This window comes from Cupressus sempervirens, chromosome 6 (genome assembly GCF_028749045.1).
Source record: "Cupressus sempervirens isolate cs-2001-9-10 chromosome 6, ASM2874904v1, whole genome shotgun sequence".
Classification (NCBI taxonomy): domain Eukaryota; kingdom Viridiplantae; phylum Streptophyta; class Pinopsida; order Cupressales; family Cupressaceae; genus Cupressus; species Cupressus sempervirens.
In genome coordinates, this window is record NC_143123.1 from 434,221,173 (window position 1) to 434,241,928 (window position 20,756).

The following is a 20,756-nucleotide window of genomic DNA, read 5'->3' on the forward strand; positions in this document are numbered from 1 at the left end:
TTAGTTATATTTATGAACGAATTATTGTGAGTTTGTATCAAATCTTGCATTATTATTTCTTGCTATTGTGTTTACGCAATGTGGTTATATTGTTGGGGGCTAAGACATCTCCTATGGGGATACTCCTACTTTGCATTGCATCATATATTTTTCTTGGGGTTTCTACTTGATTGTGGATCTGGGCTAGCTAGGGTTTGGATCTTGTGAGATCTTGTAGAATTACTATTGTAATTGCTTATGCATTTGGTCGTAACCTGAAAGGCCTTACAATTGGACATGTTGGATGTAAATCTTATGATTATATTATATGAGTTGGCATTATTTGGATCTAAATCTTTGTGATATTCTTATTCTTCTGTTGTGTGGTTATTTGCTAGGGGCTAGGACATCTCCTTCAAGGACTTTCCTGCCTTGCACTACATTAAAATTCCATGCTAATAAAAAGAAAAAATAATACAGTCTACTAAATTCTATGCTAATGAAAAGAAAAAAATAGCATAATCTACTAAAGTGAGGAAACTTAACATCTAGAACTAAATGCTTTGACTGTAAGCATATATATGTGACACTAAGTTCTTAGTTTTAAATATCATGTGTCATATACTTCTAGCTTGTGAATAACTCTTTGTGGATAAGTCTTGAATGTAAAGGAATGCTAGGGAAGGGCTCCATTTCAAAGTTTGAGAGAATGCTAATTGTTGCATGATTACAATTGGATTCAATAATGGTAAAAAGTAAGTTATAAAGAGAACTTGGAAAAATATAATTATATTAATAATTTTTTTAATATGCTTGCACATGAATCTATTAGGACATTTCATCTTCAAACTCTATCGATAATATTTGCTCAAGATTGTACCATATTGAAGAAGAAACAAAATGAAAAGTCAAATCTATAAAGGAATTCATGCATGTTGAATAAATGACACACTCATGTTTCTGATGAATTTGCCACCTTCAATATTTTAATATTGTTAGAATAATGACTTCACTTGAACAAAAAAATTTACAAGATTTTAAACAGAGCAAAGAGACGAGGAAACATTGGATGTCAAGACACAAATATAACAATATTGAGAGGGTCCTAAATGACTAATTAATATAGTTTTACCTTGGAGACACATATGACTACATTTTCATTTTGATTGTGTCATATAAATTTGTGTAGATTTTACACCATAATAAAATATGTAATGTTGGGCTATGACAATTTAATTAGATATACGACTAGTGAAAATTTGAACTATAATAAAACCAATAAACTTAATAATTGTAAAAATAATACGCACTTATATTTTTTAAATCTAGATGAAGAAATTATGATTTAAAACTAATTAATGCTTTGTATAAATCTTAAAAAGGAAATTATGATTTAAAACTAAGAAAGATTTTGTATAAGAATAAGACACTAGTCTCAAATATTTAAGCTTTATACCAAAGAAAATAGTAAATACATTAAATTATGTATAATAAACAAAAGAAAATCTCACACATCCCAAAAAAAATAAAAATAAAAATGAAATAATAAAAAAATATATAACATAAAAGACAATTTTTGTTTCCAAAAACAAACATACCTAAAAATAGAATGACAAAGACAATTGATTTGGTTGAGAATGTAATAGTCTACTATTTTGTTTTATGAAGCATTACCAAGAGAGTGAACAAAATAATTACCCCATTGGCTACTAAATCGCTCGTCATTTTAGGGGTTCATTGTAGGCCGTTCAACATTAGTACTACCTGTATTAATAAAATTACCCAAAAAACTATATATATATATATATACATTTAAAAAAGTAGAGAATAGTGTGGATCGATAATTCGTCTTAAAATCAAATATCGCCTCTTCTGCTCTTGGTCTCTTTACTCTCTCGACTGAAGTTACGAACAGCGCTGAATATATAAATTTCTGTTGCATCTATGTACTGAAAAAAATCCCCATTTTCTCCAGAAGCAGGATTTGTTAGAAAGAGGTAAGTAAGTGGTAAGTAAGTTTGCACAATATTGCAGAGCTGGTTAAATTTTCTTTTCTTCTGGGTAATTTTGAAATGCTTTTTTCGTTTTTTAAATGGGCTTCTCTCGCCGAAGGTCGGCAACATTTTTATATCTGTTGTAAGATTTTTAGCTTGTTTATCTTTCGGATCACATTGCCGCCATCAAGATTCAGCCCAGTTGGTAGTAGTTTATTATGAAAGCATTTCCATTGCCAAATAAAGGGTTTTAAGTTTTTTGTATGGATGGAACTTTTGATTGAAGTTAGAAACCTGCCCTAACCCCCTAACTAAAACCTTTACTAAACCCTAGTGTTATAGGGTTTTTGTGAAGTGCGTTTCGTAATACTTGTACCGAGGGTTTTACCAGGAAGCGACTTATTGATGTTGTCCTGTCGTAGAGCTTCAGACGGTTGAGTTTGCTTGCTGAACTTTTATGTGGGTATATTTTGCCAGAAAGAACTGAAGTCTTCAAGCAGCTTTGGAGAGCAAGTTCTTTTGGATTGTTGGGTTCGTTCACTATATAAATACCTTTTTTGCCTAGCCTCCATATCACACTCTTTAAGCGCGTGGGTGCCTCTGTAAGGTTAAATGCTACAGGGAAATGCCTCTTGCTGGTCAAGTAGAACGCAGACATGGGTTTTTTTTGTTTGAAGCACTTGAGTGTTTGATTCATCTTATTATTATGTGCAGTCTCCGGGTTAGCGTGACTGGTTTGACTGGCATTGTAGAATTAGTTTTCTAGTTAGTAATGTGGGTTATTGTTTGAGCCCCGAACTCCAATGTGTGTGAAATTTGTTATAATAATAATTTTATGTAAATTGAGTAAATGTTCTAGATATTAAAGTGGGAGTCTTCTACTCAAAATGGTTGGCAGAGCACATTGATGTCTGCATGTGGGCAGGCACAGTTTTGCAGGGTGAACAGAAGTTAAAGAGTATTGTGATTTTGGTATTTAAGTGATTGCTGTATTGTGCTGCTGAATCCCACGTGTGATTAGAGGTAGCTTCCCAGATCAAACATGACATCCTTTACTCTTGCGATCAGTCTATATCATTTCTAGAAAATGTGTCTACATACAAGAGTATGGTTTAGCATTTGTTATATGAGTTTTATCAGCTCGAAGTAAATTCCTCAGGGGGAACCCTCTGTTTTTCCCGAAACCTTAAATTTTGATGTCATAATGCTCAGTCATAGAATGCAGATGTCATATGTTCAAACTTTAGTGGGCACCGTTTTTTATATCTGATTCATTTAAAATTAATTTGGACACCCTGAAACACGCTTCAAATCAGAGCTAATTGGAAGGAAACTATAGTTAATGGTTTTGACCATCTGTTTGTATTGTCAATAAATGGTCATAAGTATGTTGGAAACTGTTACGCTGATAAATATTAAACTAGTTTTGAAAATTGAAATATTTCTGGTTGTTACTTTATTTTATTTATTTATCAAGAGATGCCATTTGTTTTCTGTTGTGGACACATACAATTGTGTGGAGCTTTGGACTCTATTTTAAATATTTTTTAATTAGGCAGAGTCTGCAGACAGAGAAAATTGCTAATGACTGCCCACTTATCTGACCTGACAGTCTGCATTGATCCCAGGCGGAGAGAAACAGATCAACAGTTTTGAATTTCTGTGGTGACGTGTCAAGCTCTCTGTGTTGATACTTGGATAGGTCCAATTGCAACAATTGGAAAATGTCAACAACATTAGAATCTATGCAAGAACCTAGAAATATCACTCCTGGTCAGAAAAGAGGACGAGATGAGGAGACAGCAGCTGGAACTGGTGCGGATAAAAGATGGCCTGGCTGGCCTGGAGAGAGTGTATTTCGATTGCTTATAACTAGTCAGAAGGTTGGTGGGATAATTGGTCGCAAAGGAGAGTTTGTGAAGAAAATGTGTGAGGAGACCAAGTCTCGCATCAAAATTCTAGACGGAGTGCCAGGCATCCCTGATCGTGTTGTAAGTGACATTTTCATCTAGCTTAAGCAAAGATCTTTTAAAAATTAAAATATCTTATTTGTTAGAGTCACATTTTAATGCAAGCTAAACAATGGTGCTCTTGTGCTGCAATTTTGGTGAATTCTGTTGCTTATATTTGGTTTCCAACATGTATTTTAATCTAATATTTAAACTATTGTAGCAATTTATTTTAAAAACTAATAAATGATGTTTAATACCAGATCTTAACTTGTATTAAATGCTGTTGATTTGTGCTATATTTAAGGTTATGATCTCAGCAAAGGATGAACCTGATGTAGCTGTCTCCCCAGCTATGGATGGCGTGCTTAAGGTTCATAAACGCATAATTGAGGGCATAGATGCGATGATGGATTCTGGTCGAGGGCAACAAGGTGTTGGGGGTTCAATTTCAACTCGGATGCTGCTACCTGGGACACAGTCTGGAAGTTTAATAGGAAAGCAAGGATCAACAATAAAGTCAATTCAAGAAGGTTCTGGTGCCAGTGTTCGAGTACTTGGTCCTGGTATTACCCTAATTCTCCTTTTTTATTAAAAACTTGTTTATATTTTGTAATTGACATTCCACAGCAGGCTCTTTCATTTTTGTTGGATTATTCATGGTGTTTTATTTGTATTTTAATAAAAAATATGTTTGCAAAGATTGACATTTTGAAAATATTTAAGTCTTTGCTAATACTTATAATTTTTCAAATTAATTAACTGGGACATGATAAATTCTTTCTCAGGAAAAAATCTGACACTTACGTTTTGGCACATTGAAATGGTTATATTTTGTTCAAACACATTTATGAATTTCGGAAGATATATCTGGCACTCACATTTTTATGTTGAGGCTGCTATATCAATGCAGAGACTATGTAGCGATTCACTAGATAAATGTTTGTAAAAGACATAGGAGTAAGTAGGGTTTAGTAGCATGCAAGGCTGTAATGCCAATGCACTAAGTTACTGTTTCAGCTTAAAGGGTGTGGCTTGCTGGTTTGATCATTTTAAAGTTTGGTATTGGGTTCATTTTGGTATTGTTAATACGAAAACATCTAAAAGAAGAAATGTATATATATTTTTTAATATATAATATAATATAATAAAAAAATTATCGAGGAAGTCAATATTAATAAAAATATTATTTATTAAAAGTCAATCAGTATGCATAATTATAATTTTGTATAAATAATAATAAGAATAAGGTAATTTTAAAATATCTTATTATAATTTTGATTTAAATATTTTTATTATGAAATATGTTCAATTAATTAATTGAATTTATTAATAAATAATAAATAATGATCTATATTAAATATTTTCAAATATCAAATTTTGATAAACTTAAATAAAAAATAGCATACATTTTTAATACGTTAACTTTTGTGAAAACAAAAATTTAAAGTAGAAGGCACTAAACTAAAGAAAACCTAAAAATTTGAATAATAATAACAAACCCAGCTACTGCTGATCATTTTGTCACATCACCTGATGATAGATTTTTCAGGCTTGACTAGAGATCATTTGACAAGCAGGGCTAAAATGCTGGAGGTCTCAAGTCCTTGTTAACTGCACATCATCCTTCAGTTGCATCGTAGTCGTGACAACTGCACAGCATTTACATTCTTACATCCCATAGGGTAGATGTAGTGAAGCCTGCTATGAGGCCTCTCATATATTTATATTAAAAATAAATTAATTGAAAACCTATTTTATAAACAATTTTATTAGAAAAAATGGAGGATAATTCATCAGGGTTGCTTAGGTTTGTCCCACATGAATTCAAAGTGCTTCCAGACTCTGGATTGCCTCTGTCACGAACCCAACCTAGATATGTATGCAGGCTTGATAGGACCAGAACCTAGAGGTGCAGGGGCTTAAACTGATAACATCGCTATGCATGGTAAACTTCATGTTTTGATATGTTGGGTTTATTTTTTTTATCAGTGAAAATACTTGATTTTTGATAATAAAGGAAATTACATCCACATTGACATTACAACCATAATGCTTCATGATTCCCATACTGCCTTCAAAGCACAGCAGATCCCCTGCTCCAGATTTTTACAGATAAGCATGAGCGGTCCAAAATTGACAGCCCTTGCCCGATTTTAGATTGATGAAGAGGATTTGAGATAACAGCAGCAGCAATAGCAGAGTACAGTTTGGTATTCTTGGAACTTAGGTGTTTTTTATCTATGTTGCCATCAATTCCAGAGGGAGAGATTGTTAGCATGAATGTTGATGATACTACATTGGGGGAGTATCCCAAGCATGAGTATTGATATGTTGCATTCACGACTGTGTTTGTCATCGATGTTACTGCATCCACATCTAAGCCAAGCACATTGGTAAATCATATAAACTAAATTACCAGAAGTTTGGCCTACCCACTACTTGACACCCCGTGACCAATTTTTAAAATCAAATAACAAAATAATTGTTCTTTCAACACAAAAGATAGCAGGGATACTATTGTGAACATTTACTTTAGTCTTTTTCATTTCCTTTTCCTTTGGTTGTTTCCCCAGACTGTTAAACCAAAATCAAATGCCTCAGTAACCACTGTATCCCTTCCTTCCATGCTTGCCTATGCTTCCCTGCACAGAAGGATCTCGCTCATGCACGATCTCTAGTTGCGATGTCCCGCCCACCTGCTGCTCCTTTCGTTCCTCCATTGAGCTCCTCGCGCTTCAAATAATAATCCTTGTTCGGCAGCTTGCATTTCTCTTCTATCGCCCTTGACCACTTCAAGTCATTCCCTAGGACTGCCAATTCAAGCCTAGCAACCACTCTTCCTCAATCAAGTTCTCATCACGCATTTGATCTCAATTTTGCTTTCTAATTCCAAGCTCTAGGTTAAAATCAGAGACACTATATTGGCATTAACCCTATGGTGGTGCTCAGACCACATAAATTCCTCTCCCAATAAGATATCCACAATCTGGAAAGAAAATGGACTCATATCTTGAGTACTCCATCAATTTTTTGTTTTTTTGAAATCCGCCCCAGAAAGCCAAGTTGATGTATTTATGTGATTAGAGTAGAGCCAGCCTCATAGTTTGCAGGGAACTTCCAACTCCCAAGTTTTTAAATTATAATTTGTGATTACCACCTGCAGTGCTCTCCTCAAATACCGTCATGTCTTGGGAACTATTAGTCATGACTCATCACAGATGTGAGCACCTTCAACCTTCACATTTGTATGGATTGTTGAAATCCAATAGATCTAGTCGAGTAATGCTTAGATAGGCAGGTTTTTCCAGATATATAGTGTTGTGTTTAGCAATGTACTTGGGAAAGTGTTCTTATCCCCAGATGTCACCCCTCTGGTATCAATGGCACTTGGTGTTTCCGAGATATGGATGGCAGGTGACACCACCTAACTATCTCATTTCCTCGAGACTTTAATGGGCATTCCCTTAAAAACATCTGCTTTCAGGGCCTGTTGTCCTGGTGATGTGTACATGCCCCAATTTTTTTTGGTCTAGTAAACTTTTAATAAAAGATGTTTTTCTTGGACATTTTTGTCATTTGTAAATTTGGAACCTTTTGTCATAGTGAAAACAATGAACCTTTTTTGGTTGCTGCTGCATTTGAACCATTGAATGATAAATTTCAAACTTGATATACTATACACTAGTCCATCTCACTACATATTTTCTAAGGCCAACATATTCACATATTTGCTCACATTTAAATCTTGAGTTTAGTTAAATGTGTAAATGCTTGAAATTCTAGGCAAATGTACACACACGATTTCTCTCCCTGTATAATGGTCTCTGAGACTACACTCCCCAAAACATCCTCTTTGTCCTGAAAATGCCATGGAACATAGGCTCTATTCCTGAGTAGCATTATATGTGATTTTAATCTGGAAAAGACAGCATGTGGTGGGCCTTTGAGAAGCACCTGGTAATTTAGAAATATATTGGAAGATTTAGAGGGCCACAAACTGTGCAAACTGGCCACAATTCTGCTATTCTCTTACTTGGCCCAACTCAGATTTAGAGCCCCAGAATGTTTTGAAACCATGTCGTGTTGGTTATATACTTATACAGTATTTGTGCCTTTGCAGAAGTAGTTTCATGGATCACTTTTCTAACCATTTATGTTCCTTTGATATTTCTGCATTTGTTACATATTTTATTTTTCTTAGTTGTGTTTTGTTTTTAAGTTGTGCATTTTGTTTAACATTGTGCTTTTCTTCATCTTCAATATGTTTATCTAGACCTAAAAGCTGATAATTTTTCAGATTCCCATATATTAATGCTTTTCAAAGGTTAATCACAAAAGTTTTGTAATGCTGTGTTATTCTGTTATGTTTACAAGCATCAGTCTTAGAAATTGTGTGCAATGACCATAGCATTTGTTTGTATCAATTTCATATAAAGAGATTTGATGTAGATGCTTTTGGAATGGTGCAGAGGATGTTCCACTTTGTGCATTACCAGAGGACAAAGTGGTTGAGATACAAGGAGAGCCTGGAAGTGTACATAAAGCTGTAGAGCAAATTGTTTCACATTTACGGAAATTCTTGGTTGATCGCACTGTTCTTCCTCTGTATGAATCAAATGTAATCTTCCTGCCCTGTTAACCCTCAGTTGAATTTTTGCACCATGACATATTGCAGTACATGACAGACAGGTTTTATTATTTTGGTATTTGATTGTTAATCTGTGTCAATAATTGTTCTGAACATAAAAAAAGTAATGTGCTTTCCTGTATCCAATTTTATCAGATGTCCATGGCCAAGCCACCTCAGATGGAGCAAAACATGCCCCAACAGCCTTGGAGCCATGGTCACAATAGTACATTACCTAGTGGTGGTGGTGGTCTTGGAAACAACTCTCATTACGCACCTATTGCCCCTCAACGTGATAGTTACTATCCTCCATCGGACCTCCCACCTGCAGATACTCGTTCACAGCATGGCTTGAATATGTATGGCAGAGATCCAGCACTTAGCAGTCATTCAGCTGCAAATCCTCAGCCAGCACCTGTTATCACACAGGTATTATTGGATACTGTACTTTTGAAAAGCTTATATCATGTGGGTTCCACATATAGCTTTTGTTCAGAATCATATAAATTTTTCTTGCTTTCTTTTATAGTTTACATGGCAAGTGCAAATATCTCTGTCATATACAGAATAACTTTTGCTAAAATCATTTAATCTTTTCTTGCTCCTTTTGCAGGTTACCCAGCAAATGCAAATACCCCTATCCTATGCAGATGCTGTGATTGGAACAGCTGGGTCAAACATCAGCTACTGTCGTAGAGCCAGTGGAGCAATAATAACTGTACAAGAAACCAGAGGAGTACCAGGTGAAATGACAGTTGAAATACATGGAACTGCAACTCAAGTGCAAACGGCACAGCAATTAATCCAGGTTGCTATTTCTGACTTCTATGGCTTCTCTGAAATCTGGACAAATTAGATTTAATTGAAGATTTTGTCCTAGAACTTTCTCTACAGTCTGGTTACCAAGGGTATGCCTTTCTTCTTATTTGATTGCAGTTTATGGTTATGGTTGAGTCTCACATTTATTTTGGGCTCCTAGTATGGTTTTCTCAAATTTATCTGCTTTAAACTTGGCTTTGTTTGAAAGGAACCTGATTTTTGAAATCATAAAATATTGAGTAAAGCTTTAAATGAAATCCGAGAAGCCAAATGTTTAATTATAAGGTTAATATCTCTGAGATCCATATGTGACAACAATAAAGATGATGTAACACATCCATTAAACTAAAATGCTTTGTAGAACCTATGCAATCCACTACCTATGCCACAATTTTATCATGGATTTGACTTAATTGTACATTTGAGTTACACTTATTATTTGCGCTCTTCAATTATGTAACACAACTATTCGTCTGTGGAAGTGTCATTTATCTGCTTTAAACTTGGCTTTGTTTGAAAGGAACCTGATTTTTGAAATCATAAAATATTGAGTAAAGCTTTAAATGAAATCCGAGAAGCCAAATGTTTAATTATAAGGTTAATATCTCTGAGATCCATATGTGACAACAATAAAAGATGATGTAACACATCCATTAAACTAAAATGCTTTGTAGAACCTATGCAATCCACTACCTAGGCCACAATTTTAACATGGATTTTACTTAATTGTACATTTGAGTTACACTTATTATTTGCGCTCTTCAATTATGTAACACAACTATTCGTCTGTGGAAGTGTCATTCATGTGGTTGGTCTCATTATGACAACCCTTCTCTGTTTTCGTAAGTCATCAGTTCAGGGTTTGTTTGGCATATGACAGTTTTTAACATTTTTCCTCAGTTTGGTAAGCTGTGCACAGTTGTGCATACATACCCATACACAACCATATATAACAGCTATTAAGTTATTAAAACTTAGTCTATTAAGTTGTTAGAAAAATCAATATTTTATTAACACAATTATTAAAGCTTGCAAAGTAAATATTTGAAGGAAGAGTAATACCTAGTGGGGATCACCATAACAACATTCTTGTAAAAGAGATATTTTGATGGCCTTTTCCATGGATAAATGGGGATCACCATAACAACATTCTTGTAAAAGAGATATTTTGATGGCCTTTTCCATGGATAAATATTTTATGTACCTGCCCCTTCCCTTGGTAGTGCTGTCCCTGTCTTTCAAGTATTTTGGGGGCTTGGGGACTTAGAGTTCCATTGCTTAAGACTAGCAGTGACTCAAACTTGAACTCCGATTTCGATAAAAACCTACCAATTGCATCTCTCCTGATTATGGGCAGCCATATAGTTTCTATGTTTGTCAGTTTATTGTCAAAACTTGGAGCCTTTGGGCATTTTGTTGTAATTCCTGTATATATGTATGCGCATGGCCAATGAAAGCATTTAAGTGCTGTTAATTTGTTTGTTGATGCTCATGTATTATCTCACTTGAAGTCTAATGTAATTTATCAAGCTTCGACAATGTTTATGATGAATGCTTCTGTTTTGGTAATGTCATGCGTACGTTATAAATCACTGCATTGACAACTTGTAGCTATCTCAACCTAACCAGTTGAGAAGGCAGGTACCCAGGTAAAATATTGCTTAAAGCCTAGTAGCTGACAAACACAAGATGATCAATATTTTTTGCCAGGAGTTTCCTCAATGTGTCAGACTTACTATACTAAACTCGGGATGGGTCAAGTTATCACACTTAGCTTTGGTATGCTATGTGTACTTTATAAACTACCATATTCACAACTTGTAGCTCTGTCAACTGGTTGAGAAGACAGGTACCCAGTAAAAGATTGCTTTGAAGGTAGGGTGCATGCCGATACTTGCACCTTGCTACTGACGTGAATGCTTTTTTTATGAGCCTCAATAAAATCACGACCTTGAACAAAAATAATTAGCTTCTCTGTCCAGGTGTATGGCATATTCTGGGTAAATGCTGGACTGTCTTGACCCTTTATCTGGACCAGATGAATATGTGAAGTAAAATTGCCAAAACTTCAACATAGCTTCCATCTTGATCCTTTGTGCCAGTTGTGTTTGCTGCCTTACAAAAGTTAAAAAAAGGGTTTAAGATAGTAAATATTTTATCATACATGTTGGAGAAATATAAATGAAACTAGAAATAGAGGTGTACCCAAGACATTTGGATTCCCATAAGTTACAAGTTTTTGAATATTTATTGGATTATAATTGAGTGGATTTTATTCTCAAATTGTTAATGGGAGGGCAACCTAGAATTAAGATTTTTCTTTTTCAACGTCATTGTGTCTCCAATGTTTTATAGGTTACTCCAATTATCAATTTTACAATGTAGGTCTCGAATGTTAGTCCACGTTTTGGTGGTGTTCATTTTTTGTTTGTGGCTTGCAATTTTGAAAAATTGATTTGATCATTGTCATCCCCTCGGACATCCTCCTATTAGCAAATTTACTATTGTGATATTGCTATCAGGATTCAACTGTGCAGTTCTTGAGTCAAACTCATTGATCCATGTATGGATTTGAACTGTCAATTTTTTAAGACGTAATAAGTCATGCATACAACTTAATTTATCAGACTTTTAACTTGTACTGCAAATGTTATCAGATTTGTTAATGACTTTTATAATTTGTTTTTGCATATGGGTTACAAAGTAGTTCTAAAAATGTTTATGTAATACTTGTCACAGAACTTCATCCATGTATGGATTTGAACTGTCAATTTTTTAAGATGTAATAAGTCATGCATACAACTTAATTTATCAGACTTCTAGCTTGTACTGCACATGTTATCAGATTTGTTAATGACTTACAATTTGTTTTTGCATATGGGTTACAAAGTAGTTCTAAAAATGTATTATGTAATACTTGTCGCAGAACTTCATGGCAGAGGCTTCAGGGCCACCTACAGATGCATATAACACAGTTGATACAGGATATAATTCTTATCCCAGTCAAAGCTCTATGTACACTTCCCCACGGCAAAATACTGGGCTTGGTGGCCATTCCAGTGGAGGTTATGGTCCAAGTGCAGGCACTGCTGGAGGTTATGGTCCAAGTGCTGCGCATTCTGGCCCAACTGGAGGTTATGGTCCAAGTACTGGTCATTCTGGCGCTGCTGGAGGTTATGGTCCAAGTGCTGGTCACTCGGCCCCAACTGGAGGATATGGTCCAAGTTCTGGACATTCTACTGGGGGTTATGGTTCTCACTACAGTAGCTATCGATATTAGATGGAGAAGCAAGTACATTGACTATTTATGCTTGTTTTGTAGGGAACCCTGAGAAGGTTCTGGATGTTGAATGCAGTTGAAATTGCTTGGGTGCTTATTTAGACTGATTTGCACATTACCCAAGTTGATGTCAATGCAACAAGACTACTGAAATTCTTGAAATTTTGCAATATCTTTAGGAATTGTTTAGTGTATCCACAGGTAGGATGTACTTTTTCTCTTGTATGGTATGATTCCTCTGCTTTCGTTGGTGCCATTACAAAGTTAAATATTATTGGGACGTTTACGATATTGAAGATTTTTCAACGTTTACATGTTCCTAACATTTAACTTCATTAGTGGTTCAAAGTCTGTACCATGTTATTGTTGTTTTGTATTTAATTTTTATATTTGCCTATTTCTCCAATTCATGTTCCTGTAAAAGAATTGATTACCCCCTTTCAAAGTGGTGATAAAATGGGTAGTTGCTTTTGAAACTTGCAGTCTTGGCAGTGTTGGCATCTTTACTATTCCAAATTTTTAGTATGCCATATTTGAGATTGAGGAAAGTGCAATGGCTTGTACGAATCTAATAGTAGATGTCCAATGTCTAACCTGTGGTGTCTATGTTGTCTTCCTGAACTGGTTTAAATTTGTCTGATTATTAACATTTCAATTTATTTTCACTGAACTTGTTTTTTCTAATGGAAATTGTGAACGCAGGAGAAGCATTAACCTCACAGTTTCAGCTTATGGATTGCATCTTGTCTGCATGTGAAAGCATAAATAATAGATTGAATTTTTATAGCAGTGAGGAATATTTTTAATGAAATTCTATTTGGGGTCTTTGCACTGTGAAAGCTATATTGGGTTTTATTCAGTGTGAGTTTGGTGGTAAGTTGTCTAGAACACAGTGGTGAACAACTTTTCTTGGAAGCCATCTTTAATTATACGAATGCATGGGCTAGCTTAATCTTGGTGCCTTTATCGTTAATCATTGAGTGGAGGCCTTGTGTTGCTAGGAGCTTTGATCATTTTATGAATATGATGTCAAGTGTGGTGGTTACCCTCTGTTTTGTGTGTGGATTCAATCATTTTTTGTCATCGGTTACCCTCTGTTTTGTGTGTGGATTCAATCATTTTTTGTCATCGGAGGTGTTAGTTTCTTAGAGTCATGAGGAATATTGTTTAATGAAATTCTATTTGCGGTCTTTGCGCTGTGAAAACCTTATTTGGTTTTATTCAGTGTGAGCTTAGTGGAAAATTGTCTACAATAAAATGGCGACTTGTGGTCTAAAATATATGATGTGAAAATGAATCAATTAGCACTTCTGCTAACATGGAAAACAACTTTTCCTAGAAGCCATCTGTAATTATCTATGTTCCACGGAGTTTCCGGGACGGGGACGTTTTAGGGGACGGGGACGTGTTTCCGGTACGGGTACGGGTCGAAGCCAAAATTTAGGGGACGGGACATCAGGGGACGGCGATTAAAAACATAGGGGATTTTTTTTACTATAGAGACAAAATTCAAATATGTATATCATAACATTGATAAACCATTCACCATAGACATTTTAGAAGATAAATACATGGAATATTATCAAATGGCAAATACTAAGTGCTTCCATTATAACAATATCACATACATATATAGCAAAAATTAAAATGCCTAAAGGCTTCAAGTATCATGCTGAAATCAGAATGAAATAAAGAGAAGTCCAACTAAAATAGTTGGTAAATAGTAAATACCGAACGCAGTCTTGCCTCACTAAACACAATCTTTGCTCATTGCTGCTACTGCTCTTATGTTTTTTTCCTTCCTCTTAGCAAGTATGTTAAATCGAAAAATGAGTAGAAGAGTTAGTGTTTTAATAGACCAAATATGGGTTGCATATTGTTATTATGTCTTTAAGATGACTAGGGGCCACACGAACAACAAAAATTAGGAAAAAATGTTTTTTTGGGGATGGTTTGCCTTTACCAGATTGACTGGAAAAAAGGGGACGGCCAGCAGTTTCGGGGACGGATAGGGGACGGCAAAACTGTCCCCGATACTGCTGGCCGTCCCCAAGTTTCTTGCCCAAAAAAATTGGCCGTTTCGGGGACGTTTCTGAATTCTTCAAAAAAGGGACGTCGCAGGGTACGGCCAAAATCCGTACCCGCGTCCCCGTTTCGTACCCGGTACGGGTACTAGGGTACAGAGGCAGGAAACGCGTCCCCGTGGAGCATAGGTAATTATACAAATGCATTGGCCTAGCTTGATCTTGTGCCTTAATCATTTAGTGGAGGCGTTTTGTTGTAGGAGCGTCAATCATTTTATGAATATGATCTCAGGCGTGGTGGGTACTCTCTGTTTTGTGTGGATTCAATCCTGTTTGTTTTGGTTTACCTTTGACATTCTACTTAATTCTAAATATGTATCAATGGTATTCCTAGGAACTGTAGATAAAATTGTATATGTTATTTTTTGCATTAATGTTTGCGTTCAAACTATGTTATCTTCTTGACGATAAATCACAGGGTGACATGAAATGTTATACACATGGCATAAACTACTACACAGTTTATCTTCTTCTTGATAGTAGACCAGTGTGGTATACCAGTTTGATCTAAAATACCAATAAAATTATTATGCAATTTTGTGATTCTGGAAGGACTATGCATTGAAGACATGCCAACATCAGGGAGTGTTCTCGTGTAAATTTTAAGTAACTGGAAACTGATGGCTAGAATTTTCATTTCTATTCCATTAAAGCAGAAAAAAGATGTATAGTTTGAAATTTTAAACATTTTCAAACTTTAATTGGATATAGTCTTATGAATATTTCCAGTACAGATGTAACAAATTAAATAATTTTAGCAGTGGCTCAGTTAAATTAAGGTAAGCGACTGCATGAAAATCTGCACCAAGGGATATGTTTGTGATGACAGATGGAGGGGGATGTGGAGGGTTTTAATAGTATCTTAGAGGTGCTTATTCCATTGATAGATAGACGTCTCTGTGTAGCAATATTGTTTATTTGATATATTCATAAGCTCTTGCATCTTTTGCATTAGAAGAGTTGAGTATGTGCTATTTCGATTCATGTGTGCAAGTGAAGACAAATGATCATATTTTTCACTTAGTTTGAGAATAGGATTACCTTCTCATCATCTTTGGATTGAGGTGGTTGTGCATCTTCTTATAAATAAACCATAATATCAAATAATAATAAAAAAATCTAGGATCTTCTCAACTATTTATCAACCAATCTAGAGATTAATTGTCAACATAAAGACTAATTGTGTAATATGATTAAATATTAAATCAAACAAAAAAGAGATTAATTGTCAACCTAAAGACTAATTGTGTAATATGATTAAATATTAAATCAAACAATCTAGAGATTAATTGTCAACCTAAAGACTAATTGTGTGATATGATTAAATATTTAATCAAACAAAATGAAGTCCTAATCTATCAAATCTTATAAAAATTCATTCATTGATTTTTTTCTTAATTATGAAACATAATAACAACAGTATAAATATATCAAAAAATTATACTGAAATAAAGCATTCCCCTTAACATATCACTTTTTGAATTTTCAATCTTTTGTGAGTACATTTTTATCTTAATTTTGAGGCTCTGCTTCCTCATTGTTACTTGGTGAATTCGTATTTTTTTGATCTCTTTATAATCAATAGAATTTTTTTTTAATTTAATTTAATTTTTTCTAATTTAACTATTTTGTTTTTCTCACTATTATTGTATATATGGGAACTAACAAAAATTCTACTTTAGCTTCTTTAAATGACATACTTTTCATATATATTTCATATATCATTATTAGTTCTTGCCTTCGGAGGAAACTAACAGAATCATTAGATTCCATATTAGTTACATTTTAAAAGAAAATTGAAGATATACTAATTTGCAAAAGCTATATTAATTTGAATGTCTTTTTGAAATTGAAAAATACAATTTTTAGAAAATTGTATTACAACTCTATCAATGAATGCATTAATTACAACTTTATCTTTTCCACATTTGTGACAAGTGGATTTTAATTTCGATATTTTAATCAAATATAGAGTTAAATGTTTTTTATTTTTTATTTTATATATATTTCTCATTAGTTTTACATTGATGTTTATTTTTGACACATATATATATATATTTCTCATTAGTTTTACATTGATGTTTATTTTTGACAAATATATATATATATATATATATATATATATATATATATATATATATATATATATATATATATAACGTTTACACTGTTTTACTAGCTACTGTTTTACAATTTTGCTCAATTTTTGTTTATACCATTAATACTACCCCTCAAACTTACTGCATATTTTGGTACTTTGCTTTAAGTAATCAACAATTTATTTATTTTATTTAAGTAGCTGAAAAAGTTGATCGTCAAGAAGTTTTTGCTAAAAATTGTAACTAATTTAATTTCCTCTTTATGCAACACTACTTTAGTCAACCATAAAAACATGAAGGCAGGAACTTTGGCGCATGCGCCCCTTGTTTTAATAATGCAAAAATATTTGTTAAGGATTTAATGGAATGACATGATATAAGATAAAAGTGTCAAATGATCAATTAACAGAACTATCTTAATTAATATATTATGCTAAAATAAATTCTAATATATTATGAGAATATTTTTGAAGAAATAATATTTTTTTGAGTTCATTTACAATTTTTAAAATTTAAAAAATAAAGATTTAAAATGTTTAAATTTAAGATAGCACTAAAATTACTAATTGAAAATTCAAATTATTAAACTATTTAAATTTTCCTTTTTAAGAAATATTTATAATTCCTTTTATTTCTAAACAGTAAGTGTTATGTTGGGCTATTAGAGGGCCAAGATGAGAGAGGAGCATCGAGATTGTGAATCATATACCATAAAATAAAAATAATTATTTAAGCTTGTTTTGTTTGGTCTATTTCTTTGACCTTTGATGACAATGTTTTGTATGGTCTATTATTTAAGCGTGTTTTGTTAAGGGTATGATTGTATGTTATTGCTTTCGCTACTTTATGTTTGACGTGTATGTTATTTTTTCTCTAAAAAAAAAAGTTTGGCAAACTTAGTAAAACTTTGGTTTAATTCTTTTGGATCCCTTGGCGGGGCATTACATCTAGTATCAAAGCTTGAGTTTGACATTGGGAGCTCTGGGCATATTGGAATGCCACTAGTTGTTAACTAGTTGAAACGAAAACGAAATTTAAACTGTTATGTACATCTATTACAAACTGAAACTGGAACTAGTTGAACTAAAACAAAAGTTAAACTTTTAGTTGTATATTTTCAAACTTGAACATTTAGACTTCAAAAATGAATTATACGTAAACCTAAAATTAGGCAAAACTGAAAATTGAATTGTTACTGTTTTCAAAACATGTGTTTTTTTAATGTATGTCTTATAGTTGTAGGTTTTGTGGTTATTATAGCATCTTGTATCTTGGAAATTATCCTAGGAATATAACTGGGACAAGATCTTCTATTAGAGGTTGTAGCCTTTGCCATGGACAAGGTAGAAACATCAGGGTACATGAGTTTGTCCATGAAGGCCCTATTCAAGAAGAGAATAGGGAAGAGCATGCCAGTGAGCATCAGGAAGAGAACCATAGAGAGTAGCAAACCGACTCAGAGGAGGTTGACTTGAGACAAATGATGAAGACCATCATTGATCGCCTACCTCCTCTTCAGGGTGTTGGTCAAGATGGGGCACACCAGGCAGGATATGAGTAAACCTAGGTCTAGGAGCCCTCAGAAGGATCGATAGAGTTCAATTGTAGCTGCTTAGGTGAAGGACCTTCAGATGTCCAAGTTTGAACCCTTTAATGGGTTGGGTTCAAGTTATGTAGCTGAGCAATGGCTTATTGCTCTTGACAGGGTTTTTTCTATTCAGGACTTTGACACTAATGTCAAAGCAAGGTTTGCTATTACAACTTGGAACTCTTTGGAGCCACTTGGTGGACTATCAAAGAGAAGAAGTTGGGCATAAACATGAACAATGTCACATGAGAGTTATTTCTGGAAAACTTTCGTGAGCGATTTCTACTAGAGGAATGGAACTAACATAGGGTAGATGAATTCCATAACCTAAGACAGTTCACTATGATTGTAGTGGAGTATGAGCACAAATTCTATGAGCTCATGCCCTATTCAGGAATTAGTGATAACACTTGGCACAACATTTCATTAGAGGCTTGAACAACTGTCTAGTTGGGGGTGTCAAGGTATTTGAACCTAAAACTCTCAAAGATGTGGTACATCGAGCCATTCTTCTAAAGTAGAGTGTGAACCTAGGACATGGGGATTTTGTGGGAGCACCTACAGTATCAAGACCTAAGGCTAACCACAACTCAGGTGGTAGTAGGAAACCTCCTGGAGGTAATTAGTAGCAAGGAGGATCTTATCCTCCAACTTAGAGTGGTGTCGGTGGTTCTATCTCTAAGAACTATTGTAACACACAACGCAATAAGCGCAACCAGTATGACTGACCATCTCAAAGTATTCAGTCTTATCCTAGTGGGGGTAGTGTTCAACAGTCTAGTGCACCTAGAGTGCAAAGGTAGTTTTACCTTTCTTGTAGGCTTCTAGGAGTAAGGCTAAGTCTAGGGGGGGTGGATGTAGTGAATACCCCTAGTTTGCATTCTGTTATTATTGCTGAACTCTTTTAGGCCAGTTTATGCTTGATGATTAGTGACATTATCTTTCAAATTATCATATATTGTTTCACACTTGATTGATTTTATGATGAGACTACTTGATACTATTTACTTCGTGTATGCATGATGATGATTAATAAAATGATTTCAATTATTTGATGATGATTAGTTAGATGGATTATTATACGTGTTTTCTTATGGATACTTACCCCATACTGCATGTGTATGGTGTGCATGTATTTTTTTTTTATGTATGACATTTCTGATGTGGTTAAGGAAGGGAGTCATAGTCACTTGCTAGTCCTGATCTACATGATGCACCACTTCCTACCAATGCCTATTTAGTTTAGTATATATGTGTTTGTACATGCGTGGATTTTATGCAGATTACAGGTACTGAGTATCGACTTCCTCGAATTGTCAGGATGAGCGTACCCTATCACATTATCTCAATGGTAAGAGAGGGGAGATAAATTCTCGAGTCCAAATCTTAAACTTTTAAACCCATTTCTCCTAGAAAATTAGGACAAGTATCTGAGATGATTACCGTTCTGAATGTGTCATATGACATAAATTCGTGATTATAACCCTAGAGTCTGATCTTGTATGTGGTATTTTTATGATGGGTTTTCATATTTCGTGTTATAGGTCTTTGGTATTTTCTATTAATTAAGTCAAATTAAAAGATTAAATTAATGATAATTATTATGATATTTTTAATATTTAATTAATTGGGAAATTAATTAAATAAAAGAATTAAATTATAGTTTAATTTTAGAGCATAATAATATTATTTAATTTAATAATAATATATTCAGGAGATCATTTTAAAATAAATGCAAAATATTATTATTACTTAAGTTAATAAATATTTTATCAATTAACGCTTCGAAAATAAATTAAAGAATGGAAAAGATATTAATTTATTAAAGATTTTTAAAATCACATAAAGTATGCATGAGATTAAAATATAATAAATTAATTGAAAAGAGAGGGCAAGTAAATTTAAATAAAGATATTTAAAATTGCATAAAGTGTGCATGAAGTTTCAAAAAAGACAATAGAGACTTGAAAAGTTATGAGCAAGGAGTCCTCTCGGGTGATCGCACAATTAGTGCTTCAAATTTAGGAGAGAACTCCTTATCAGCAATTGAGAGTTCATTTTCGAGGGACTGGGAATTTTGGAGAAGGAATTTTCAGAGAGAAGGTTTTGAGAGAAGAAATTTCTCTCACAATCTTTTTGGTGTTAATGATTTTAACATCAAAACTAGGTAGATTTTTGTGTTTTGATTCACCCAATTAGTTATGTTGTTTATTATTCCTGTCTTCTTCGTGATTGTTGAAATATGTTTTCCAAAGGTCGTTGTATGAATCTTCCAATATTTTATTCTGAATCTTTTGTTATTTATATTGAATTCCATCTATATATCGGGATTAA

At 33.8% G+C, this 20,756-nt stretch overlaps 1 protein-coding gene across 4 annotated transcripts; it reads left to right on the top strand.

Moving 5' to 3' along the window:
* Positions 1 to 1,808: 1,808 nt before the first annotated feature.
* LOC149552902 (flowering locus K homology domain-like) lies at positions 1,809 to 12,942 on the top strand. 4 transcript variants are annotated; one of them, XM_089788463.1, is made up of 7 exons: positions 1,809 to 1,987; positions 3,586 to 3,964; positions 4,230 to 4,488; positions 8,395 to 8,543; positions 8,709 to 8,981; positions 9,166 to 9,360; positions 12,298 to 12,942. In XM_089788463.1, the coding sequence occupies exons 2-7, from the start codon at positions 3,698 to 3,700 to the stop codon at positions 12,649 to 12,651; spliced, it is 1,497 nt and encodes a 498-aa protein (XP_089644589.1). In that variant the 5' UTR covers positions 1,809 to 1,987; positions 3,586 to 3,697; the 3' UTR covers positions 12,652 to 12,942. The 4 variants fall into 4 exon arrangements, with proteins under 4 accessions (XP_089644589.1, XP_089644590.1, XP_089644586.1 ...); XM_089788464.1 differs by having other exon boundaries at positions 3,602 to 3,964; XM_089788460.1 differs by having other exon boundaries at positions 1,809 to 1,976.
* Positions 12,943 to 20,756: the final 7,814 nt, after the last annotated feature.

Coding starts and splice junctions, on each gene's coding strand:
- LOC149552902 (XM_089788463.1), top strand. CDS start 3,698: ATGTCAACAACATTAGAATCTATGCAAGAACCTAGAAATATCACTCCT. Junction 8,544..8,708: donor TTCCTCTGTATGAATCAAAT/GTAATCTTCCTG, acceptor CAATTTTATCAG/ATGTCCATGGCCAAGCCACC. Junction 8,982..9,165: donor CAGCACCTGTTATCACACAG/GTATTATTGGAT, acceptor CTCCTTTTGCAG/GTTACCCAGCAAATGCAAAT.